At 37.1% G+C, this 25,703-nt stretch overlaps 1 protein-coding gene across 6 annotated transcripts in view; it reads right to left on the bottom strand.

Moving 5' to 3' along the window:
• Nucleotides 1–25,703, bottom strand: part of dock10 (dedicator of cytokinesis 10) — a 103,455-nt gene that overhangs the window by 11,795 nt on the left and 65,957 nt on the right. For 4 of the 6 annotated variants that reach the window (XM_015360997.2, XM_015360989.2, XM_069197263.1 and 1 more), the window contains exons 15-47: nucleotides 24,284–24,406; nucleotides 23,422–23,501; nucleotides 22,704–22,888; nucleotides 22,495–22,560; nucleotides 22,235–22,327; nucleotides 21,845–21,968; nucleotides 20,713–20,840; nucleotides 20,264–20,350; nucleotides 19,659–19,751; nucleotides 19,198–19,316; nucleotides 18,223–18,292; nucleotides 16,294–16,407; nucleotides 15,239–15,310; nucleotides 14,924–15,070; nucleotides 14,331–14,414; nucleotides 13,946–14,042; nucleotides 13,331–13,366; nucleotides 12,844–13,019; nucleotides 12,237–12,353; nucleotides 11,093–11,210; nucleotides 10,880–11,001; nucleotides 10,486–10,600; nucleotides 9,996–10,062; nucleotides 9,211–9,258; nucleotides 6,661–6,759; nucleotides 5,707–5,831; nucleotides 5,275–5,390; nucleotides 4,580–4,717; nucleotides 3,850–4,032; nucleotides 2,850–2,960; nucleotides 2,076–2,291; nucleotides 1,131–1,188; nucleotides 526–624 (exon numbers count right to left, since the gene is read on the bottom strand). In XM_015360997.2, coding sequence (XP_015216483.1) covers nucleotides 526–624; nucleotides 1,131–1,188; nucleotides 2,076–2,291; nucleotides 2,850–2,960; nucleotides 3,850–4,032; nucleotides 4,580–4,717; nucleotides 5,275–5,390; nucleotides 5,707–5,831; nucleotides 6,661–6,759; nucleotides 9,211–9,258; nucleotides 9,996–10,062; nucleotides 10,486–10,600; nucleotides 10,880–11,001; nucleotides 11,093–11,210; nucleotides 12,237–12,353; nucleotides 12,844–13,019; nucleotides 13,331–13,366; nucleotides 13,946–14,042; nucleotides 14,331–14,414; nucleotides 14,924–15,070; nucleotides 15,239–15,310; nucleotides 16,294–16,407; nucleotides 18,223–18,292; nucleotides 19,198–19,316; nucleotides 19,659–19,751; nucleotides 20,264–20,350; nucleotides 20,713–20,840; nucleotides 21,845–21,968; nucleotides 22,235–22,327; nucleotides 22,495–22,560; nucleotides 22,704–22,888; nucleotides 23,422–23,501; nucleotides 24,284–24,406 — 3,626 coding nt within the window. The remainder of the gene's footprint in view (nucleotides 1–525; nucleotides 625–1,130; nucleotides 1,189–2,075; nucleotides 2,292–2,849; nucleotides 2,961–3,849; nucleotides 4,033–4,579; nucleotides 4,718–5,274; nucleotides 5,391–5,706; nucleotides 5,832–6,660; nucleotides 6,760–9,210; nucleotides 9,259–9,995; nucleotides 10,063–10,485; nucleotides 10,601–10,879; nucleotides 11,002–11,092; nucleotides 11,211–12,236; nucleotides 12,354–12,843; nucleotides 13,020–13,330; nucleotides 13,367–13,945; nucleotides 14,043–14,330; nucleotides 14,415–14,923; nucleotides 15,071–15,238; nucleotides 15,311–16,293; nucleotides 16,408–18,222; nucleotides 18,293–19,197; nucleotides 19,317–19,658; nucleotides 19,752–20,263; nucleotides 20,351–20,712; nucleotides 20,841–21,844; nucleotides 21,969–22,234; nucleotides 22,328–22,494; nucleotides 22,561–22,703; nucleotides 22,889–23,421; nucleotides 23,502–24,283; nucleotides 24,407–25,703) is intronic. The other 2 variants (XM_015360996.2, XM_069197264.1) reach the window with 2 other exon arrangements.

The following is a 25,703-nucleotide window of genomic DNA, read 5'->3' as shown; positions in this document are numbered from 1 at the left end:
TGATATGAAGTGAGCCAAGACACTCCTACACAATAGTGTAACTTTTCCAGAAAAAAAAAATTCTTAAAGAGTATTTTGCCAAAACACTGCTTTATTAAAAATAATGAGAAATTGTATGGACATACTTGTGAGCACAGCAAATGTGTGTATTAAGTTTCCATACAAATTCAACTATTTAATTATAATCATTACTTTCATTGTTTGTTTACAACAGAGAGCATTTAATCAATTTAATATGGAGGAATAAATTAACACTCTGACACCGAAGTAAGGTGAATTAAACCTGTCATCAGTGATTATTTATCTGTTATCTATGGTAAGAAAGAGCACAAATAACAAATACTCTACAAGTTTGAAGTATCTCTTCTCTTTATGAGACCCACCTAAATAATAATGATTTTCAATGCCAAAGACATAGTTCAGCATCCTAACCCACTTCTTAATGTAACAACTACTAAAAATCCCTCCAATGAAATACAGTCACAGTGTAAGTTATACATTGATATGTGTGATTAAAACACTCACATTCTCCATCTCGAGATGTTAGTAAGTGGTTATAGTTAATAACATTTGCATCCTCTGCGAACACACTTGAGTTCCGAGCCTTTTCTGTTTTCCAGTAACCTGTGTTAAGGTAGGAGTTCAACAATTTACTGAGAGTGTCTTTAGGAATTAGAACATGCTTATAAACAAGTGTACTTTTTATGAATAGAAAAGGCATGCAAACGTTTGCAAGCAGCAGTGCAGAATAAAATAAAAATGAGCATAAAGGAATAACTGCATCAGGCAAAAGCAGTTTTGCAAATGTGAAGCATTATACATGGATATTCAATATTCTGCATCGTAGGAAGCATAATTACCTGTTCTTCCGTATCAGCTAATACACAAGATTAAGGGACTCAATCACTCCTCTGTCTGGGTATTCTGGATTCCATTATAATATATGGAAGGCAAATAATAACCCACTGATGCAGACTGTAGAATAGCCGTGGATGTTACAGTTGAAAAAGCTGGGAGTTAGCGAAAGCCTCAGGATCTCAGTCGCTTCGAATTTTTGGGTGTGGAAAGGATTTCAGTGCCTCATGCTCTCAGCAGCTGTGCAATCAAACCATTTTTACCAAAATCCTTACCTCTCCTTTTCAAATATTCTGCGATGAGAGCAGCAATATGGATGTAACACATGGCAGCCTACGAAAAAAGAAGTGATTAAGAATACTACAGAGTTTACACAGCTAACACCAAAACCACAACACTGGGAATATTCTGAGTTCAACAAGGCAAAATGCTTGTTTTCCTCCTTTTAATGTGTAATGAAAGCCATACGACATTTTTATCTGCTAGTACCTGAAATATAAAGATAATCTAGATGCTTTTGTGGCAATATCTATAGATAGGACCACATCATTCTGTTGTTTGACATCATAAACGGAGGAATAGCATAATAATGCAAAGCATAATGAATTCATAACAGCAAAACAGTAAAAACTGCAGTCATACTTAAAGTGAGATTTAAACAAATCCATAAATAGGGACTGGGAAATTCAATGTGCTTACATTTTAAGAAACCCTTGCAACTTATTATACAGTATAAAAAAGTATAATGTGAAATATTTTATGAAAATTGCACAAGTCTAAAAGTCTTGATAAGAATATTTATTTCAACATAGAGTTTGCTTATTATTGATAATGCAGTTTGAACAAAAGTAACTATTCATAATTCTATCCATAATTCATATTTCTGTTGACCATGTCAACTTCAGCAGATATACAGGTGATTCATACATGCTGTTAAATTCTGTTATTCCCAAATTTCAAACTGCAAGACATGTTTGACCTAATGGAGCAAGAAAACCCTAATTGTTCTTAATTAATCCTAATAAGTGTTTAGTGTGCGCTCCCAGTTCTAATGACATTGCTGTACATTAATATCCCAGCCACTGCTCACTAAGCAGTTGACATGAGCATTGAGAGGCTGGCAAACATTGAGATATTTTAGGCTCTGAGACCAGACAAAGCTCTGGAATGTCTGCGCCCCTCTCGGTCATGGTCTGTGACCCACGTCTTCGCCAGCGTACCTCCGAGAGGTCTCCGTTCCTGACGTGGATCTTCGCCATGCTCTCCAGCCAGGTCCGGCGCAGCTCGGGCGTGCTGGCATACGAGTTGGCCAGGCTGTACTGGAGGTCCACAAGCATCTCGGGGTCTTTCTCATGCTCCTTCATCTGCGACGTGGCCATCAGCACTGTCCTGATCCTCTTGGTCAAGTCCTTGACCTCAGCTGGGAAGGAGGTGTTCTGAGGAAGCAGAGTGCAACATTAGGAGCAGGACCTTACAGCGGGAAATCACTTGTGCCACTTGTTACAGTGATACCTTTCTAACCAGACACGTTCATTTTCAGTTTGAATCTCACTGAAATATGCATGCATGGCACAAAAGGAGATACATTTAAATCATTAAGGGCTTACAAATGCTTCTCTTCCTACCTAATACATACAAAGGAATGCAATTCTCACTGACTTTCAAACTAGATTAATCTCTAGGATACACTTTTATGGCAGGGATCATATATGTGCATATTAAATTAGTCTTGTCAAACACCACTATCATTTGCACACTGATGCTGTTCTCACAAACTATTGGTAAATGGCAAAAAAGCAGAGACACACTAGTGCACTCCTCCTGTCAGAACACACCTTTTAACATTTTATCTGACTTATTCATCTTGGTTTGCTGAAGAGACCTGTACTGGTGTTAATCTACCACACGCACAGTAACATAACCATAACCTATAACTATACTGAAAATAGTGAAAAAAAGTGGAAAAAATAAATTATCAGAAAGAAAAGACTTACTTTTAAGGGCGCATCACCATTGGCAAAGTTATTTATTATGGATAGAGACTGCTGAAAACGTGATCCTCCGATTCCTGCATCGGCTATCAGCTGGCTAACAGCTTTGATCAGCTATGAAACGAGAGAGGAGAGAAGGAGCACAATGACACATTTCTGTTAGTCTTGCAAAAGGTCTCGCAAGGATCAAAAGACAAAGTTCTCTACAAGATGTTCGGAAATGATTCAGAGATAGGCAGCGCTGCAATGCGAGCTCTTAAAATACGGCAGAGATTATATCTGTGAGGCCGTCGTGTCTTATTCACAAAATGACTTGGTTTATTTGATCCTTGATGGAACACAATAGCAACTGGAATGCTAAAATCACCCAGTCAGCTTCCGTATTCATAGCGCAGTTTCACGATATTGTTGCATGGAAAAGGGTGACAAAAGCTTACACTGTCCCATTTTTTCCGTGTGTGTTGTCAAAAATATGAAAATTGTGAGCAACAAAACACACAGTTGCAGTGAGAACTTCTAACTTGTGAGATCTCAAGTCATTCTGTTCAATGCTCAGGATGACATAAACAGGCAATTTATGAAAATGAAATGAATTTATGGAAATGAAAATTAAAATTGATGAGAACCATTATTCACAGCATTGTAGACAGAAGAGAGCTTAAATCAGTTAGCTGTAAAATCCATCTGTTATCCAAAGTGCACTAAGAATGTTGAGTATCACACTGAAACCTGCAATCCAGGCTCCCTCATCAATATCTGTTTTAAGGTATTGTCTCTAGTGGAAATCAATACATTTTAATTTGAGAATTAAGGAGTATCATTCGACCAGTTGAAGAAGTCTCCTCTCTTTTGTTAAGCATTTATCAGTTCAAAGGAAAGGAAATTCCATTTCAGGTGATCTAGATTTAGAGCACTAGAAAAAATTATATTCAGTTTATTATATTCCAGGGAAGGATCTAGAATCATCAGCATTAGGAAGGTTTATTTCAATGCTAGCACTAACCTGCAAATGAGATCGCACGATGGACTTCCCCTTGGTGAATTCAAAGTTCTTCCTCATGAAGAAATAGAGCAGGGCAGACGCCTCGGTCTGTGTAGAACTGGACCTGTGGTTGCAGCACTTCAGAATCTCGTAGCACAACGACCCACAGAGGTCAGCTTTTCCTTGGAAGAAAGCTGAAGGAAACTATAGCGAAAAAGAAAAAAAAGTGATCACACTAGGTCTTAGATAGCTAGATAATACTTTATAAATCCCGTAGGGAAATTGATGTGTTACAGCAGTCCAGCCCAAGACAAGCAAAACAGACATCAGAATAGTTATAAAACAAAAGACAACAAAATAAATAAAAATAAATAAATACATAGGTGTGTGCAAAATGTGCTGATCATAGTCACTGTAAAAACAAAATATGTGCAAAATGTGCATAGGTTATGTTTCTGCTTTCATAAGCATCATAACTTTCAAATGACCAATTACTAGGCAACCAATATAACTACTGTATATGTCCACCAGCATCCTTTTGTATTCAAACACTTAAGAATATTGCCTGTTATTTCTATTCCAGTAATGACCCTTCTACAGATATTTTTAAACAGCAGTACATCAGTAAGCCCTTTTCTAACATGCTCTAAAATGAAGGGACAATTATAACTTTACAGTCCCAATGCCATGTGTTCAATGTCTGGAATATGTGTTTGAATAAGGATACAAAATGTATCAGAGAGCGAATCACCTTGTGGATGAAGAACCGCAAAGCTGCAAACACATGTTTAAGCGCAGCGGTGGACTGATTGATTTGGAAGAACAGGAGATAGGTATCGAAGACCTTTCTCATCAGGGAATTCTGGCCATCATCCTGCTGCAGTTGTTTCTGAATGGAAATGATCAAATTTAAAAAAAAACATCAATACTAAGATAATTCCCTATAGTTGTTATATTATTATAATGTACAATGTAAAGTGTGGGCCATACATACTGTAAGTATAATACATTGTAATTGGATTTTTAATTATATTTGCAATGCTGTTTCAATGCTTTTTTCTTTTGCATACTCCAATTACTGTACATTATGATTCACTGTTTTTTATTTTCTTGTCTTACTACAGAACTTTTATATAAGCAGTCTTAGCCAGAACTGATAATCTCACTGTTGCTTGCCCATCACCACGTTCATCATTAAATAACAAACTGTCCAGAATATTAGGATTCCAAACAATTAGGGTTGCAAAGACCAGTGTCATCTGAACACGAAATGCTAAAGTAGTATGGTATGAGCAAAAACAAAAGAAAAGAAAAGAATACATTTAGATATGTGTTGATCACAAACATTGACAATCTGATTAACATGATGGTTCACCTGGTACAACATAAAAAACTACTTTCTTCTCCTACAGTCTACAGCTCAAATTCAATGTCAGTTTAATTTACCTTATGGTGCTGTGTAAAAAGTCCAAGTATATCCAGGACAGTAAGGCAGACTTCGGTGGCAACATTTGCTTCTATATCTGTAGGGTTTATGGAGTCTGTCTCAGCCACGTTGCTGTCTAAGAGCAAACACAGACATAAGATAACACATTTGAAGACAAATCATGGAAGTCAGTGGATGGCTGTTAAACACTGACTTTATATTTGAAAGAGCACACCATTTTTTTAATACTCACACAACTACAATAACTTTATACTGCATTTCACTCTATATAATGTGAATGCAGCCACATTTCTTGCAGCAGCGCGATGCATTTTCCAATGGAGTAAAAACGTTTAAAAAGCTCTCCCCGTACTAAAATACAATCACCACTGAAGTCAGTCAGAGCCTGTTTGAAAACACTAGGTTCAAGCATCCACAGTAAGAAGACTTACTGGAATTTGCATTGGCATTTTCCATCATTTGCAGCAGTTTGGGGTTTGAAAGCGGATTCTTCCCTCGTATGATGGGCATGGTCTGGGAGCGCGCGTGTCTGTGGCCGTCCTGACTCGAGTGCATCCTGATGATGTGGGGAGAACAAGCAGACAGCATCTCAACAACCACAGCCCTGTCAGAACTCCTGGCCCTCCAGAAACCCCAGCCTTGCTGCTTTCAGGAACACAGAAACTATTTAACAGGCATTTCAGAGGTTTTACTCTAAAGTAGTATTCATAATCTAAAACAATCCCCTCTAAAGACTTCTATCGCTTTAAAAAGGAACATTGAAAGACATAGTATTAAGGTATTCATTGAATAAGGGACACAGCACACATTGTGGACAAGTCTACTTTCTAAAATTGTTGTTTATTATCAGTTCTTAAGAGTTTTACAAACAAGAGAATGAAGGTTTACTTAGGTGTACAAAACAAAGAACTCCCATGAATGATATGAGGAATGAGTGCTATTGTGTTATGTATAAAACAATGCTTTTTATATTAATGACAAAATGTTCTTACTGGGATATATAAATACAAATCACCTCAAGGTGAATCCCATTGTTTTAGTTGTAAATATACTGTATGGTTTATCAGTAATTGTATATAATTAACAAGTGCTGTAGAATTGTATTGTTTTTAAGATTTATCCTACACTACGTCATTAGCTAACAGACAAATGCAAGCACAGTAACCAGCTTTCAGGACAACAATCTTAATCAAAATCAGAGGACATACTGTATGAAAAAACTACGCTGACACATTAATTAAGCAATTGTATGTGGTGAAATTCATGACTGTGACACCCAAGCAGCAAATGCTTTATGAGCATGTTCATTACATCATGTATCTAGTGGGTAGGTGTCCCTTCATCTATCGGATTTCAAACCCGGGCTCGGAACTGGATGTGTTTACCATTGTGAAAGAAGACCAGTGGCTTGAGAAGAGCTAGACCCTTTGAGAGTGCCATTGTTCTGGGTGGCCTGTGCGAGTTTAACTGCCGCAGCTAACTTCCTGTACACATTGAATGAAACCAACATAAAAAAAATCAGATGGAGGTTACTATTGTTATTATTAACTATTATCTACTACATGCGAGAGGAAGCAAAGCAGTAGGGGCAGTGTAGTATTGTGTAAGTAGCGTTAGTAATATCAGTGTGAATGATTAGAATTATTAGTAGCTAGTTTAGGAGTAGTGTAAAAAAAGGATTCTGAACTTTGCCTCCAACATCTCCTATATTATCTGTCTTTCAAGGTAATATCAACTTACAGGTAAAGCCATGAAGACTAATTGGGAGACAGCTAAATAAATTGTTTGATCTCTCTTCGTATCTAAATATAACTCCTGGGTAACCATACTTCTTCTGTAGAAATAAATGAAAATAAATCTATATGAAGAGATATGAAAAGGTCTAGAAACATTGTCAGTTAACATTTAGACAGTGAATATAATACTGTAGGTACTGGAGCATTAGCTCAGACAAAAACCACATCTCTATTAAAGTTAAATTACAATAATTAATTTGATGGAACCCATTGTACATTGTTTTGTGAAATAATTTAATCCGGTGTCCCACCTGCCAAATACAGTACATCTTCTATGACTGAACGCTACAGGTCTTCACTGTGTCATTTGGTTTTTAATTATGTTTGGCTTTAAATAAGGAACTTGACTACTGTCAGTCTGTCTCAACTAATCTGGCTCCACTGGAGGCTTTCATTCTGAGGGACTGGGACAGGGTAATTAATGAGGCCTCTTGGAATTTCTTCTGTAAATACATCTGAATTAGTTCATTTTAGATGTTTTAAGCAAATTAGGTCTTGCAAGTTGCAACACAACCTTAATGTGAAGGTACAGAAGGGGCCCAACATTTTTTTAATTTATTTTACAGACAACACTCTATTATTCAATAAATGCAAGGGAAGACTGTTTCAAAGACCAAAGGCAAATTTTTGACAATGTCAAGTTGGCTGTCTTTACAAACTCTAATTAAAAAGAGGTGAAGAGGTTTCTGTCCAGTGGTGAAGATGGAAATTCTGAGTTTTAAAAGAACAGTTTTATTCTCAAAAGCACTGCAAAGCAAGGGGCAAATGAGCACAGCTCAAATTCACTATGTCAGATATTGACTTGATCAGTAACAACAGAGTTGCCATGATGTGAGTTATAAATATATGTCTACAATTGCTATTATGCAATTGTGATTTATCTCAATCATGGTAACTGTTAATACTGATGAAATCTGGAAAGTCCAGCTTGGTAGGGAAAGAGAGGCTGTAGACTAATCAGATAATTGCTAATGAAGTAGGAATAAAAAGACTGAAACACAGGGTGATAAAAGATGAAATGAGAACAGAAATGAAGGCTTATCATATTTTTAACAAAACACAAATATCACATTGAGAAACAGTTTGTTTAATACAACCCAGAGATGAAAGACAATGCCAGTGTGAAAACTGCACAAATGGCAAATTTACAGCTATTTTTCTGTGGGAAAAACAATTGTATCAGTACCAAATCACAACCTTTTCTTTTTTTCCAGTTGAGGTAGCCACAGAATTAAAATGAACATGAACAAAATCGAGAAAATCACCAAACTAGTATGTCATATTACCAAATTATCCCTTAAGAAAATTACCGTGACCATTTTACCAGGTATTTGTCATGTATTTGTACCATCTTACCAATATTATCATATTTCTGGAACCCGAATAGTGTAATTAAAACAGAATCCTAGGCATATTTGTCATGCCTTTGTGAGAGTGTTTATATTTTTCTCTCAGTTTACTAACAAGGCATGTTAAATCAATTTCAGTGTCTAAGGAAATAGGGTATCTTATTTAAATTCCTAACATATTTTTATATTCCACAGCTATGAATGGCTGCACATTGTCTTTACTGTGTTCACACTGGCAAATATGTGTACTAATTTACTAAGCAACGACAAAGCTAAAGAGTCATAAAAAGAGATTATTTTTTAACATAGCTTCAGAGTAACTTGTTTTCTGTGTTTGTTACACAAAGAGAAGGTGTAGAATTATATATGTTACACACATTAATTATATAAATTCATTTAATATTATTACCAATAAATACTCCAAGATAAATCATACTTACCAAAACAATGCAGTTAAGTTTTGGATAATCATTTGATATTGTATTTTCTAAGTAAGGAATCCATACAGCAAGAAAGGGCGATATTGACATATTCAACAAAACGTCTACCTTTTGTCCTGGTACAATATATACTGTATGTACTGTAGATAGCAGAAACTGAATAAAACTGTATTCATTATTCTTTCAAATCAAATTACGCTCTGCATTTAGGAACACATCAACAGTGTTTATTTTATCCACAGCATGCCTGACAAGTCAAGTAAATTAAGAGGATGTAAAACCACATTTCATGCAAAGAACAGAGACAAGTACTCATAACAGATAATGCCTGTGTAATGTAAAGTACTTACCTAGCTATATGCCTCTTCCCCAGAAATCTAAAGTGCTGGAGACACAGCCTTAATGGAAGAATGCAACATTTTAGTTTGGGAATCTAATACGTATTTTATACAATGGCATACATGTAGCTGTATTTATCAGATAATATGCTGCAACATCAATAAATGGTCTCTGGAGATTTTCTTTTGGAGAAATTATTTTAAAAAGGCTAGCTTGACAAATCAATTCATAACAGACTTATGGGTGAAGGTAAAAGAAATATAAAAGTCGATATTAAAGTTTATCTCACCCTTTTCTCTGTATTACTAACTCATACATTTCAGATCTTTTTTGTTTCAACAAAAACTCCTGGACTCTCATTTTCTAGACAAGTCATTTGTCTGAAAAAAAGAGCTTGTTTCTCATCAGCAATCACTTCTTTGTTTTTAGGGATTTTGTAGACTAATGAGGTTTTTATCTTGATCATCAGTAGATGGGTTTATTACTAATAAGTGAGTGGAAACTGAGACTGTAACAGAATTAATGAGCACAATTAGTGCTCCAGCCAAGCATATGGCATGTCACGCACACTGTACTATGGGTACAATTCAAACACTGGGAGAAATCTGTTGGTTGTCTTAAGTTTGAAGGATTCATTACTCAGAACCAGCATGTCTATTTATTCTATTCTGGCATCTTTGTGCTTTGACATTTAATGCTTGTTTGGCAGATGTTTCACTAAACACAACAGCACTATGAAAAAGGGGAACAAAAGACAAGTGAAGACTGAGTGATGAATGGATTAATAAGCACTCACTCTAAAATGTTGAAGAAGTCCGAAATTTCCTGGTGCACAGCTCTGTGCCAGTAGGAGACCATCACATCTGTAAAGAGAGCTGTTCATGAATTCTGCTACTATCTCGCCCTAAATTTTCCAAATCTTGTATTTGGCATTTTAATCATTCTAAACTAAGTAAATGTGATAAACATTTTGAATAATCACAACAACTACTTATTAGTAAAAACCATATTGACAAAATATTTTTAAGCTGTAAGACGTTTTACATTTAAGCAAATACTCTAAGTGCATACAGGCATCAAAAGCAATGGATTACAGATCATTATCTGATTCAAAGCTACAAGGTTTGCATGCAACTTTTAGATGAAATGGTAAATATAGATGACTGTACTGTATTAAAAAGTTTGAGGATTGGGGGAGCTTTCTTATGTATATGCCAGATAGCAGATTGTTAGGGAAAAAAAGCCACAGTCCTTGAGTGGCAGATGGGCAGATGGCAGCGCTTTACCCTCGGAGATCGTTTTCATTATGTGCAGGAAACACATGAGCAGACTTCTCGTCTCCGCCTGGTCCAGCTTATCGAACCGAAGGGCCGATCCAATCAACGACAAGGGTCGGGCAATCTTCATGAAGAGAAAAACGGAGAGAGTCCCATATAAATCGCTTATCTGTTTTGAATGCGCACCAATTCAAACTGCCTTTTCTCCCTTCTGATCTTGATTCTCTGGTATCAGGTGAAATAGCACATCGCCTGTTGCGCACATCTGATGGTTTCCAATGGAAACGGAATTCGGTGGCAGCCCAAAACATGGTTTTAATACGAAGCAAGACATGTTATCCGTGGTTTCACCAGCTTTGGGCCCAGGAAAAGTCTACATTAACACATCGTCACGCTGCTGTACCTTCTCACAGGTGTCCGTTTTCTCACTGTTCTTATCACTCGTGCTGGGATTCGACTCGATACTTATCAGGGAACCTCTCGAGTCCGCATTGTTTGCAGTCGACACCGCCAGCGACGAGAAGGCTGTTGAGAAAGGGACAGAAGGGTTGCAGCTCAGATGGACTTTAAGGAGGCCTGGACTTGCCCATTCGTCAGGCTGATAACATATACTTACCCGTGATGGAGTTCAGCACCTCTTTGGAAAAGGAAGTGTCCACTGAGTTTGCATGTCTTAAAGCTAGGGCCATCTGACTCTGTAGTCCGCCTCCCACACTCAGGTCATCCCGGGAGCCCTGCAGTGGGAGACACAGTTTCAGAATTGAACGGGAGCAAGGGGCAGCTTTCATTACGGGTTAAAATAACAAGTTCCAGGACAGGCTATGCCTGTAGACACTGGAGCCCCTCTCTTCTCCACCTTCCAACATTGCCAGTCAGCTCGGCAGTGACTAAAAAGAATCTAAAAGATCTTTCCAATGTAGTCCTCCTCCCCTCTTTACCACGCAAGAATAGACAAAAAGAGTTTTTGGTGGAATAGTTCAATATGCATGTATGTCACATTTGAAACAAATATTATTTTTCTGAATTTTTGAGAACTTTGTGAGGTTTTTAAATTGAGCTTTCTGCTGCAGTCTGTGTCCTGTTATATCCCAAGCAAAACACTTCAGGAATGAAAGCATACTCTATAGAATAAATACAGACTGAGGCCATGTGCAATAGGACACATTCACAAGCAAGTAACTAAGAGAAACATCACAACAGCGACAACATCACAGAAAGTTGAACATATATACAGTACTAGCAATTTAAGAACTGCTAACCTCTGCTGAGGGCTGTGTCAGTAGCTAATCAGGAATATGTTTAGAGACAGATTTGTATGAAGACCTTATCTCTTAAAGAGCTAAATATAGCAGGCCATCCTGTAACCTCTATTAAGATATCTTCAACTATCTTTGAAAACGCTCACAAAGAATCTAAAAGGAAATGGAGTGCTTCTTGCAATAGGAAGATACTGAAATGATAGGAAGTATTCATCACTTCTTTGAAAATGCTGATGTCTTTGTAATAAAAGCTTATAGTGAAGTCATTTTTAACACTGACACAATTAAAAGAAGATGAAGAAAGATGATAAATTCTGGTGAGAATAAAATCTGTGTGAAAGAAAGGTGTGTGTCTCTCATTGTACCGTAGTCTGCTTTCATAGAAATGAAATTGGCTACTAAATCAAATCCTATCTTTTATAACAGACAGGTGTTAAATTCAAAGTTTTATTTAGTGACACACTAATGGCTCAGTATTGGTAGACAGGAGCAGAGGCTTACTTGATCACTGGCGTTGATGTTGAATGGAAACAGATCTCTCATGAAAAAGCGGGGCATGTTGTCAAGAATCAGGCCATACAGAGGGAGATAAAGGGAGGCTATTCTGGCTTGCTTGTTCTGTCAAAAAATCACATTATCATTAGCAGTAAAGGTACAGTTTAAGAAATGAGATAAGAAAGATACAAATAGGTCCTAGTGTTAGGGCCTGCAGTCAGGATATGAGAAATGATACACTGCAATAGAACCGACAGCTGAATCTTTCATTTGGTTTCCTGTGTCTTTTTTCCTTTATAACAAAAATGGATATATAAACTCTTTCATCCAGATGTATTTGATGTACTTATTGTACTGAGAAAGATTCTCTCTGGCAAGTTTCGCTAAATCCAGCTGAAGTCATTTTCATTTCCCATTGTGAATTGCAGCATTTCCTGAACTGGGAGACACCCATTTTAATAGTTTCCTGCTGCAAAATGTCTTTTATAGGGTCTTGCAAAGATCTCTTCTTTTATTCTTTTATATGTGGTACTGTGGATATGTGGTCTCTTTCTCATGGGACAAATAAAACACTAAGCAAGAACCTCAAGCAAAAAAAAAAAAGAAAGCCTACCTTGTCAGTGTATCGCTCATCTAGGGAGTGCTTTGCCATAAGGTTCTTAAGTATAGCAAGAGCCAGGTGCCTTATATCCTGGTCCTCCTGGAGAGCAAAGCCAACCTCACGCAGCAGCAGGCCAGTCAGGAAGTGCTTTCTGCAGTACTCATTGGTTAGGCTGTACTCCGGCACATCTGAGGCAATGGAACAGAATGGCAGGGGACTTTAAATACCTTAAGGCACAGGGGTGGTTAAATATTGCAGTCCTAGCCTGACTTTTTAAATCATTTTCTGGCTTTTCTTGTCTTTTCCTGTATCATCTTTAAACAGGTCAATCTTGAGTCTTTCCCAGAGGGAAGCATTTGCTCAATGAACCCTTGAGGTCCCAGACGTCCTCTCTTCGGTCATTTGGCTCATTGACAAACACGGTTTATTTCATTCTGCAACCTTGTTGATTTGATTGCTCGACAGAAAAGTTAAGAAAGAAAGGCGGTGCAATACAGACCCTGTGTGCTCTGGGATTCTGAAGGCAAATCTTTGTCTGTGAAGAAACAAGAAACAATGTGTTCACAATAAGAAATTTCAGCCCATGACACATTTCTTGCTGCTACCCATCAGTCGCACACAATACACTGAAGTGTTCCATTTAATTTCTGGTGTTACAGTATGTCTCCATTATGGGGGGAAATTTTTAAACATATTGTACAATTTAGCGAGAAAATCCTTTAGAAGTGCTTTCAGTCTACAGTACAGTATCAGGCTACAATATGATCCCTTAGTTTATGTGGTAAATTTGAAAAAGTTACTGGGATCTCAATCCTAATTGGAAGCCTCTGAATGGCTTCTCATTTTCCTATTGAAGAGTAGTAAAATATTTCTCCTTGTTTATGTAGCAACATAAACATTGTTTATCTTCAGGTGAAGAAGGCTACATGTCCGAAACATTGTGTTTTCTTTTCTTTTCAGCATGAAATAAATCTATTGGTTGTTCCTTTGCAGCCTACGCATGCTGACGCAGCTGCCCACCTGAACTACTATTAACATCATAGTCTAGTAGTTCTACATTCAACCAAAGCCTTAAGGCATATGCTACCCATATGTAGCCCTTTATATTCATTACCTGTGATCTTTGCAGATGGTATGGGCAGGCTAAGAGGAATGTAGTGCTCATGGTTACACACTTCACGGAGGAACTCAAACTTGAACTCACACAGGGTCTGAAACACAGGAATGAGGTACATTGGCTGCAACAGTAAGGAACCCATGCCTTCTCCTGGGCTGACAAGGCAGTGATGAAATCTCAAGTAGAAAATTGAAAAGCGAGGATTCAACTGCTGCTCGTCAACTAGAGGGTCTGTGTGTTCATTTTGTGTTTCACATTCTTGAAGACAGAAATGGGATGTGTGAATCATAATATACCCAAAAATAACTGTAGTCCACTCTCTTTAATGATGGTAAAATTACTCCCAACACAATGTACTAGAATTAATGACATTGTCCCTTACCTTGTTATCTCCTGACGTAATATTGTTGATGTAATTGTTAATCAGTTTGAATGTGAACCCTCTGTCCATGAATGTGAAACAACGCTGTGGAAAGGAACAGATACAGTTTTAGACACTTAAGCCCATGAACCACAAAATTGTTAGAAGAGTAGGTAAGAATCATAAGGCTTTGTCACGAAGAGCCAAAACATAGTAGGTCTTTAAGGCAAAGTTCCCAGAGACTTGAAACATTTTATGTAAAAGGGGATTTACTGTAAATACGTTATTAAAACATCAATTTGCACCTCTTAATTACTACAAGTGCTTGCCAACTTCTTTATAAAAAAACTTGTAATACTTTATGTCTTTTACAAATTGATGATTTAGGATTATCTATGATCTCTAGAACCAGGGACAGCCACATTCAAAATAACTATCACATGCTAATTTAAGTGAACATATCTGAGTTTTTCTTGTGGAGATGGTGGCAATTATAGGTACAATGTTAAGAACACACATTAAGAACCTTCAGGATACAGACCTGTGCTTTACCTGCTATTTAAGACACTATGAGAAGCAGGGTTCAGTGTTACAATAAAGACATTTTTACCAACCTTCACAAACATTGCAACTGCCAGGTTAGCACTCCTTGTTTCTTCTGAGATAGTCTTGGTTTTCCAGAAAACATGATCAGACGTGGTCATTACCAGTGTTTCTAACATGTTGAGGTACGATGTTGGGAATCTCTCTGGACGTGGCAGCTAAAAAACACATTCAAAATAATACTAAATAATAGGAGAGCTTTGTCAGGACTCCAAACAAATGTTGTTACAAAAATCCAATTGATCAGCTTGTCAAAACAGTAGCTTCATTTACTTGGCTTCTAAAAATGACATTTTATATAATAAAAAGTACTGTGCCTTCTTTACCTTTACTTTATCTGAATCCACGAGATACTGGGCCATCGACTTAATGATGAGCTCAAAAAAGAACCATGAGTACTGTAAAAAAACAAAAATCAATTTATTATAAGATTCTGAAGTACAGTATGCTTCTCTCACATTTATATTCTTTTATAACAACTGCACAAATTTAGTACACCATTCTAAGAAGTCTCCTAAAATATTTAGGATTCAATATCAATTCATATTTTGTACTGTCATGAACTGAATCCTTTTCGTATTGGATTCCAGATGTACCTTGTGGACATGGCATGACTTCTAATGAATAATGAATCCTATAATGAATCTTCATAATGAATCCTATAGAAGCTTGTGAAGGACACATGGAGTCCAACAGCCCACTGTCCTTTGTCACTCAATGTACAGTCCTTGTCTGTTACATCTCACTAACTGCTCAGAAGTAATAGAAGGAGAGAAGAGAGGGACACTAGCAGTCTGAGCGTGTGTCTTTGATGAGATTCCTTACTGTGTGAACATGCGTTAATATTCAGGTCAGAGTCGTACAAGAAATGACGGTGTGACTCAAAGCTCTATGTGTCTCTTGGATTTGGGTCAGATGGGTGAAAAAGCCACCGATTACAATTTCAGTTTGAAAGCTTGTCAGAGCAACTTAGACTGATCTTTACATGGAGAGCCTGGGTAGGGCATCATGCGTATCTCACAGATTTGCAATATGCCACAGTAGTCATGACAGACTGCATAACTGAACATTCAAAACTTTAGCTACAATGTTTGCTGCAGCAGATTATTTCATTTAAGGAAGAAAATTCCCGTTACATTATATGCAATTAATTAACATTCAATAAATGCAATCAATGTATATGCAGCACAAATGAATTGTGGCATGTTTACAGCATGACCTTGAAACAGATATGTTATATGTGTATTTAATTTCTCGCATCAGAACTAATACAGTAAGCTCATGAATAAGATTTATTTTTCAAAATAACACATAGTGAACTGTGTCATTATCCAAGAAAATAGTTCTGATCTAATATCCTCTAACGTAAAATACATTTTACCTTGAGTATATTTTTCACTACGTCTGTGTCATTGCTTTTCAGATCCAAATTCATTCCCTTTGCAAGTTCTTCATGCACAGTTTTCTCCCCGTGGGATTCTGTCTTGAAAACAAACTGCACAACACAAAAAAGTACAAAAAATAAATTTCTCTTCACTTACACATGATAGAGAGCAAAACCACTGTCAGCACCACTTAATGTTTTATTGTTATTTTACAAATTAAAGGAGACAGTCCCAAGATAAACATTACAGAATACAATCATAATACAATTCAAAGAGAACAGACATCTCAAAACCGTAATGACTGAATTATATTTATATATATATTTTGCTGATAATCGTATCCAACTTATACCCATTTATAAAGATGGGCATTTTTACAGTAGTGCTTTGCTCAATCATACAACAGTTGTGCCACCAGCTAATCCAGAAAGTTGACAACTATTCCACACCATTGCCCTGACACCAAGCCTTAAAGTAAACTGAAACTTGCTACAGCAAACTCTAAATTTTATTAGGCATTTTGTAAAATAAACACTGTAGCATTGTTATACTGTTTCAATCTGCTTTAATCATCTGTGTTAACCCAGAATCTCACAAAGCACTTGAGACTGCTGATTCTTGGAACTGCAAGAGGGGAGAGTGCACCCCTATATCCCACAATCTGCACAAATCCTTTCAAAACAACATGCTACTTAGATTCAGATTTACAGACATGAATTTCAGAGCCCCATCTGTACAGGACTTTCTGATCAACGTCATTTCTAGTGACATGTTGTATATGAAGACGATTAAAGACTTTCCTGGTAAGATGTTGAAATGTCAAATTTAAAACCTACTTTCCCCCCTTCTCGTCTCATTTCTTGTCCTTCTTGTTATTTACACCACAGAATTTGACCTTGTTGGAAGGGGGCTTACTTATTCATTCTTTCCCACTGTCAGTTCTGAAATAATCTGCTCATTATATTATATATTTATTATACACTGTTGTGCACTGTTGTGTCACTGAACTGAACAATAAATAGCCTAAAACACAACATACAGCTCCTCACTATTCCTATTTAAGATGAAAAGATTTATATTTGTAACCACCAATATAACCTACAGTACAGGCTTCAATTTATAATCTCTGTTTACAAAAACTGTCTTATATTTTCTCTTTTGTTGTACCCATGTTAAGAGAGTTTTTACTATGCAAAACCATGGCTTATACTGGCAGTGACAGAGGATGGCATAGCCCCTAGGTGTTCCTTAAATAACAGACTTAGCAGAAGCTCATCTGACCTCCAGTTGGACACGGTGCCAAGCAGTCACTATGGCAACTCTAACCCTATCGCCACAGTTCTGAAAGGATCAAGGGCTCTGTTCCTCTGTGCTGCTGTTTTCAAAAAGGGAAGCCTTCACATTTTACAGTTCCCCCAGGGCTTTTTCTGAATAAAACACCAACAGAAGGAGTGAAATATGGTTTTTCTCTTCAAAGCACAGCCTGTCACAGCCTGTAGTATATGGGGCAGGGGTCTAGCCTAAAGCCTTCAGTAAAGGCCATGACTCTCTTCAAAACAATGACTTGTTTTAGTTATTTGAAAGATCCATTTTACATTTGAATTAATGTCCATAAGAGACAAGAAAACTGGTTTAAAATGGTGTGTTATTCACAGGAATAAGGTGGGCCAGACAATATTTCCTTGCCAAGTACATAATGAAGGGAGGAAAAGGAACTTTAGCACTGTAGTTTGTCATCTCAACAATATCCCCAGGCCAAAGTCAATGAACAAACTGCGGCCTTTACTTTTTATATTGGAAAACCACATATACAGTACAGACTGCACTGGATACTTCCAGGTGCTTCTGGATTCTCTTCGAGTCTTTGGAACATGCACAGCACCGAACCTTGGCAAAAAAGTCACATTTTGATTTTTAAAGTATACCTTTATATAGGAGTGAAGATAGTGGTCTAGGTGATGCTCATGACACTTGGCAACAATGTGAACCAGCACCCTGTAAGAGAAAGGCAGTGTGACTTTGAGAAAATAAGAAATATTATTGATTGCAGTAGCTGCCATCTAGACTATTATGTTTGTTTAAGTGTTCCTGCTTGATCGTAAAGCCTAAGTGCACTAGTTCTCTCAAGAACCAGATCCATAAATCTTCATCCACGTCTTGTATTAAAATTTTTCTTCATTTTATAGAAAACAATAACTGATGATAATGCGTTAATCTCTTCTGTGTATGGCTGCTATTGGATTTTTTTTATTTACAAGCTAGTTCTTCACATTATGGTTTGCCAATTGTACTGCTCTGCATTAAACAACATTTATCTTAATGTTCCAGTTTCTAGAGCCCTCACAAGGAAATGTACTTTTTCTATTCCATATGCTTCTAACTCTGTCTCTCCCATTAAATTAATCTAATCAGTACCCAGCCAAGTGCTCAGCATGCTTTGTTACGCTCTCTTGAAACTCGAGAAAACAAAATCAGAAACAGTGCCAGGAGAGATTTTATAGCAGTCTTGTAGAATGACACACTACCAAATTATCTAGGAGCAAGATGTCTCAGAAAGACTAATAACACTGCAGAAAGACAGAGGAAGATGCAGGCAGCTAAAAGTGCCTATTTTATACAGTATAGCTGAAGTACATTCTGTGATGTTAGGAAAGAAAAAATGCAAACATGTCTGCAGGCACACATTTGTGTGCATGACTTAAAACACGTCAGTGTTTTGCCTTTTCATACTTCACTAAGGAGGTGTTGAGAAACATACTGCTCGTAAGTCCTTACTGTGGGCAAACACTCTACGTTTGATTAAGTCGATCAGCAACGCACTCCCACTGAGTCACAACTCACGTCAGTACAAAACCAGACCTGAACAATCAAAGCCAGAGCCTTGCAGTTCCAGCCTTTACCTTGAGGTGGCAGTGATGACTTCTTCGTCATCGTTCTGGATCAGAACTTTGAACAGCTGATTGAAGAGGACTGGGAGGAACCGTATGATCACATGTATTTTCTCCATGCTGAGCAGACCCTGTTGTAAGCAAACAAGTTACACAACTTTTACAGTATATGAAGAATATGCAGAATTTCTTATTTAAAACTGGGAAACATTTTAAACCAAATAAGTTCAGATATAATCTAGACTTCCTGTGTTTGTCTGCTTTGGAAACTAAACACCTAAACGTCCCTAAAACAGGAAATTAGTAACTGTTACTGTACTTTTGTTTAAAAACAAATACCTAAACTAGTAATGCTGATCTAAAGCTTATTAAGTACTACAATAATTAACTAAATTTTCTTAACTTAAAGCAAAATATAGTAAATAGTATCCAGTCAAAGTATAACCAAGCTTCATTTGCCTGAAATACTGTACCTTTAGGCTGTTAACGAAGTTTAAGGCAGGAGGTTGAAAAAGTTCGGTTTCTCTTTTTTGGCACTGCTGAAAGAATCGGTTCAGATGTGGATCCTGTAAATTGAAAATAGCATTATAATATCAAAAAAATATTAGTGATATTTTGCTTTGATTCTATATTCTTACTGCAATAAAAACTGTAGTTATTATAAAAGGAGAAACAGAAAGCTCCCTCTGCTGCTTTTGAAGGTATTATCTGTGTGTAATATACCAGTGAACTTCTGTTAATTATGACCAATTAAAAAATGCAGAAAAGTTTCTAAGGGAAACTACTTTGAAAAACTAATGGCCACACCATGAAGGCAGTGGGCATATTCTGAAAACTTAGATGCACCTTCAGTACAAAAGAATGCAACCACAGTGTCATCTGGAAATGCTACAGAATAAAACACAATAAAATACTGTGTTGCAACAATATAAGAATTCCCGTGCAGAATTGATATGGATGGTCTAAGAAGAAACACAAGTATGAAATAACATTTTGAAATGAGTCAAAAATCCTCACTGAAATGAAATAATATCTCATGAATATGAGAACAATTGCATATGTAAATTTGTTCTCTTACCTGAGTGTATACCGTTGACACAACGTATGTAGACACTTTAAAAATCGGCTTGCCTCCATCCACCCACTTTATGTCTGCCCCATTTTGCTGCAATATTGAATTTGTATTCTGTTAGTGTTTTACACAAAAAAATATGTAAAAGCATGTTTTATGAAAAAAAACTTAAATATGCCCCCCAAAAGAATGCATTAAATATGTATGTAAGAATTTCTTAAGCAGATATTCAATAAGGGAAAATAAGCCAACACAGAATCTTAGAATATTCCTGTTGTAGCTTCTTGATTACTTTAAAGACCTAATTAAACAATAATGAAAAACATGGCAAGTCCTTCCGAAACTGGTGATATAACAAAATTAAGTTTTCTTTATGTTTTTCCAATTTTATTATATCCCAGCATGAAAAATTAAAAGGCGATGTGTCTTTTCATCCCAGCTTCCCGCTCTCTGACCTTTCCTGATCCTGATCCAGGGTCCTTGACATGGAGGTAGGCTGGAGGCAGGGCACTGGCCACAGGGATATGATTCTCCTGAGAGATGAGTCTGCCTTCTTTCAGTAACGGGAGCCAGGCAAAACCAACTAAAACAAAAAGAAATGCAGTTGCATCCGGGTGATTCCAGAGGAGATGAGAAATCACTGCACTGCATAGAAATAATACACATGTTAAAGACTAACCAATAAAGAATAACTTGGCTCCTGTTTTGTGGCACATTTCACTTTGACTTGTACTGTATATACTATAGCATTGGCATACTGTGTAACACTTCCATCAACACTGCGCAACATGATATCGCTGCATCCCTTTCCAGTCCTTTGTGCAAATGACATTACAGGCATGTGATTATTTGTAATGGTTCAGAACAAGGCATACTTTCAGATGAGAGCAGAATTCCAGGTAGAAGGAAGCCAGGCGAATATGTTGGAAGACATTGCTGAGGACCTGAAGGCTGACAAGGCCTTTCTGCAGATGCAACTCTGTATCAAAGGCCCTGGTCTGTTTAGCTTACATTTTAGATTGCTACACAGTTCTTGCGCATGTTAGTTGGGACATACAGAATTAACCAAAAGAACAATGACCATTCAACTCGTTCCTCTTTAGGGCACTTTGAGATGGGACTAGATATGTAAAAGGTAGAACTTCTCAAAACTGAAATACAATAATCTGAGAATTCGGTATTCTGTCAATGATGAGATGAAAATCACTACTTAATGCAGTAAATGTGCAATACAGTTTTTCACAACAATGACACGAGACATTGAGACATGAGACAATATCTGCGTTCTGAGGGGAATAATTGGAATTAGTTAAACAAAAACAAAGAGTGTGAAGGGACCTCTGGAATACAATATGCTTTACGGAAGACTTGTAACTGACAGACAGGGAATAGGGACGAAACATCATCACCAATGACTTTCTGACATAGCCTGACAATACTCTCCAGTATGTTTTTCAGACTCCCAAACCAGAAAATCAAGGTAAAAGTTAAAGCAGAAGTTCAATTAGAAGATCGACAACAATGATGTGACACAGGCCTGATCAAAAATGCCGATCCCATAACGTTTTTCACTTCCGGTGACCGCACCTGCAGTTTCCAGAGCTTCTTTCTTCTTGGCGTTAGTCTTGGCATTGATGTCACAAGTTACATGATAGAAAGAAAAGAGGATGTGATGCTTCTCGTGAAGCTGAATTGGAAGTTCGATTTTAACCTGGAGAGAAGAGGCAAGTCACTGTTAATAATGTGGATACCACCACCCTCGGAAGTTACCACAACACTGTTATTCAGGAATTGATTTACTTAAATGAATGTAATGATTGATGTTATTAATCTAGTTATTTATCAATAATCAGTGATAATTAATTAATAACTACTTATTCATCTTACGCAGCAGAGGTAAAGACACCAGGTGAATTAACGAGGATATTTATTGTACATCTCTATACATGAATCTCAAACTATGACACAAGAGCTGACCTCATCATAGAAATCAGGGTTCTGTGAATGATGGAGAACTGTCGTGCAGGCTGCCGTGGTAAAAACTGGCCCCCCTGGTTTTCCATATATGCACTGCAACAGGAAAGGAGGAACAGTTACATGGAAAACAGCCCTGCGACATAAGGCACACACCATGGGAGACACATTTTGGTTTCCATGCTGTAAGTCAATACAGAGGCACCTATGGAGTGCTTAGTTAAAAAAAAAAACATCTTTGGAAAATAATTGTCGGATATTACCTTCAGGGGTTTGGCACCGTCCTCATCCGAGCTTCGGAATTCGATGCACACTGCTATGTTTCTTGCCTGCAAACAGTGTACAAATCAGACTGCGCATTCCAAATGTTCAGTCGGTATGTCTTATTCTACAGGATTGACTTTTTAAACATTTGAATCACACAACCAAACATCTTCTCAGAGTAATAGCCAAAAGATTGAACGCAGCCCACCTTAGCGAACGTTTTCTGGCTGTCGTACTTGAGATGTTTGGGGTAGATGTAGATCTGGTTCTTGTACACTCTGTATGGCTGAGAGTACTTGGCTGACTCATGCACGAATTCTTCAACCTCTACTGTCGCTTGATGTTCACCTTCTTCAAAAGGTTTTATAGGTACATAGGATGACGTAACACAGTCTGCAGTGGAAATGAAGAAGATGTACAGTATAATTAAAACATAAAATCTAGCAAAGTACTAAAAATCAATTAATAATACCTTTTACTTGTCATTAAGAAGTGCACTCAAAGGACATATGATTCATTATGAGATTTTAATTAAAATGAATGTCTAATTAATTTATTAAGCTTAAACAGACTATAATTGCTTTTTTATAAAAGCTGAAAGAAAGATCATAAAATAAAACCTAAGTGACAAAAAACCTGACTACATTACATAATAAAGTGTCATTTTCAACATGCCGAAAGATATGGGAAGGAGAAAATTCAGCCAGCTACTTTCTTTACAAAACAAAATGCACTGAAGAATCACCTACAGTATATGATAGGTAAATGCAACTTATGTGATACATGTACAGTACCTAGAAGTATTAAAGGTGTTAGAGAGTTTTTTTTTTTCGAAAACAGTCCATTTAAAACTTACAAATGCAGTTACTGAGAACCTGCCGAGAACGCAGCCCTGTTTGTGTGTGAAAGAAATCTAGATGACCTACTTGGGTGCTCCATTGGGACACAATCCACTGTGATCTCCAGGCTTCCAGGAATGGTCTGCAGTTTGCTGGTCTTCTCTGCCCTGCCAGCAGTAAATGATCACTTGTAACTCATGGACCATTCATTACAATAGAGGCTGGACCAATGTTCTCTTGCACATATACTAGACAGTACCTGCAATATATTCTACTCAGTTTTCGCTCAAGATACAGGTAGTTGTTGACTTGTGCTTTCAGAATTTGAATGTTTTGGGTTTAAGGTGCTAAGGACCACTTCTTAATTTCGGAGGCTTTAGTTAACTCTTGGGTGCGGCGAACAACAAGCAATTTGGCGGAGTGTTTGAGGCAGTATAGGTATCAAAAGAGTTGCCTGGATCCTTCCAGCCGGGCATCCTTCATGCCCCATCATCTTGAAATTACTATACATCTTTTAAAATCTATAAAATGTCTTTGCCTTGATACTATGTACCTGATACTATGTTTATATTTTGAATGGTATAATTACCTTTCCAAAGTATATACAGTACTTCTTCTCATGAAATCTAGTATAGAATGATATTGGACTTCTAAATGTGAGATTGTTATCCTGTTTCCAAATTTAAAAATCAGACAAGCACAGTGCATTTCCTGTTGACAAGTGTATTTTTACTTCACCTGGATGACATTCAAAAGCAAGAAAATAAATTGTTTGGCAGGCTAAGAGATCACTTTTATGCACGGAGCTATTTTGGTCACAGAAGAGAAAGAACCCTTTAAGTGTTTCTTTTCAAGCTATCATGGATATGAGACTGCTGTACTTTCCAAGCTAAAGAGCTGTTAAAGCAATTTGTGGAAATTCTTTTATTTTTAATAGATTTTTTTTTACCTTCTGTAGTCAGATATTACTTTGAGCAGGTCTTCGGTCGAGATTTTGCTGCTGTCTTGCTTGAACAAGGGTGAGAAACGCGAATCCCGATCTACAGTTCCATCGTTGTCTTTGAAAACTGGCCTGCCAAAGACCGAGCAAGAAATAAGAAACAATGAAATTCTATTTAATTTAAAATGTTGGAGTATGTTCTGCAAATTCATTGTGAATCTGTGGCTAATGAGGGACCATCCAGTGTACCATGCATTAATCCAAACTCATTTAAAAAACAGCTCGGAACAGAAGAGCAAACTTATCTCCTTTCTGGGGGAGACATACAATAGCTGTTGTAGATTAACATAATCTTAAATTCAGTAAGATAATTTTTTTTCTGTGGGAAATCATGTCACATATTACATTTTTTGACCCCCTTAATGGATTTGGATGGTTGTCTTGAGAGGTGTAAGACTTTCAATATCCTTGACCAGAGAAATCTCAATCCCACTCAAATCTGATAGAAGGGATGTCATACACATTATTGCTCTCAATCCAGCTTCAATTGCACATGTTGCTGCTTGAGAAATTGAATCATTAGTGAGTGTATTTACACCTCCATTCAGGACATGAACCTGGAAATCGATATTTCACCCTACTGTAAGTTTCTAAATGTGTGTTTGCAATATGCTACATTGAATTGATTTGTCTCACTCCATTTACCAACCGTTGAAGTCTCTTGTAAATCAGGATTCACATTAAGAACTTGTTCTGTACATATTCAATGCGTTGAAAAAAAAAACAACCTAAGACAGAACATTAAGAAACAGTACTGTATTTGGCAAAGAAAGGAAGTGAATGGACTGCATTAATGAATCAAATGGAGAAGCTTAAGGGGTTTTTAGCTGCAAAATCTATTTATATCCTTTCTATTTTTATAACTGAGCTAGTTTCATAGGAGTACTGTTATTATTTAACATTCACAGGCCTTCAATGAGCATCTTTAGCAGTCATGCCTAACCTGGCAGACAATAACTCTGGAACAGAGGCCTGACCATTGCAGGGCACACCCGGAGTGAGGGCATGTCAGTTAATCCAGACAGCATGCCTCTGTACTGCGTAGAGGAGTGTACTGTAACATGCCGAGAAACATATGGGAAGGGGGAAACATGCAAACTCCACACAAAAAGCACCACAAGCTGGACCTGAACCTACAGTAAGTCCCAGAAGCTGTGAGCCAATATAACTTCACCATGAAGCAGTATCAAAAAGCAATGATCAATAATAAAAAATGTGCAGTATATTTCAGAATAGTTATAATCATAAGTAGAAATAAAGGCATCAAGAGCAGATATCTTATATCTGTACAATCCATAACAATAAATACTATCAGCACATCACATGGTAGATGTTTTATGCCCAAGGAAAAGTAAACTATTTACTTAAG

The sequence above is a fragment of the Lepisosteus oculatus genome, chromosome 13 (genome assembly GCF_040954835.1).
Source record: "Lepisosteus oculatus isolate fLepOcu1 chromosome 13, fLepOcu1.hap2, whole genome shotgun sequence".
NCBI lineage: Eukaryota > Metazoa > Chordata > Actinopteri > Semionotiformes > Lepisosteidae > Lepisosteus > Lepisosteus oculatus.
The sequence above is the reverse complement of the archived record's forward strand: the minus strand, read 5'-3'. Positions and strand labels throughout refer to the sequence as shown.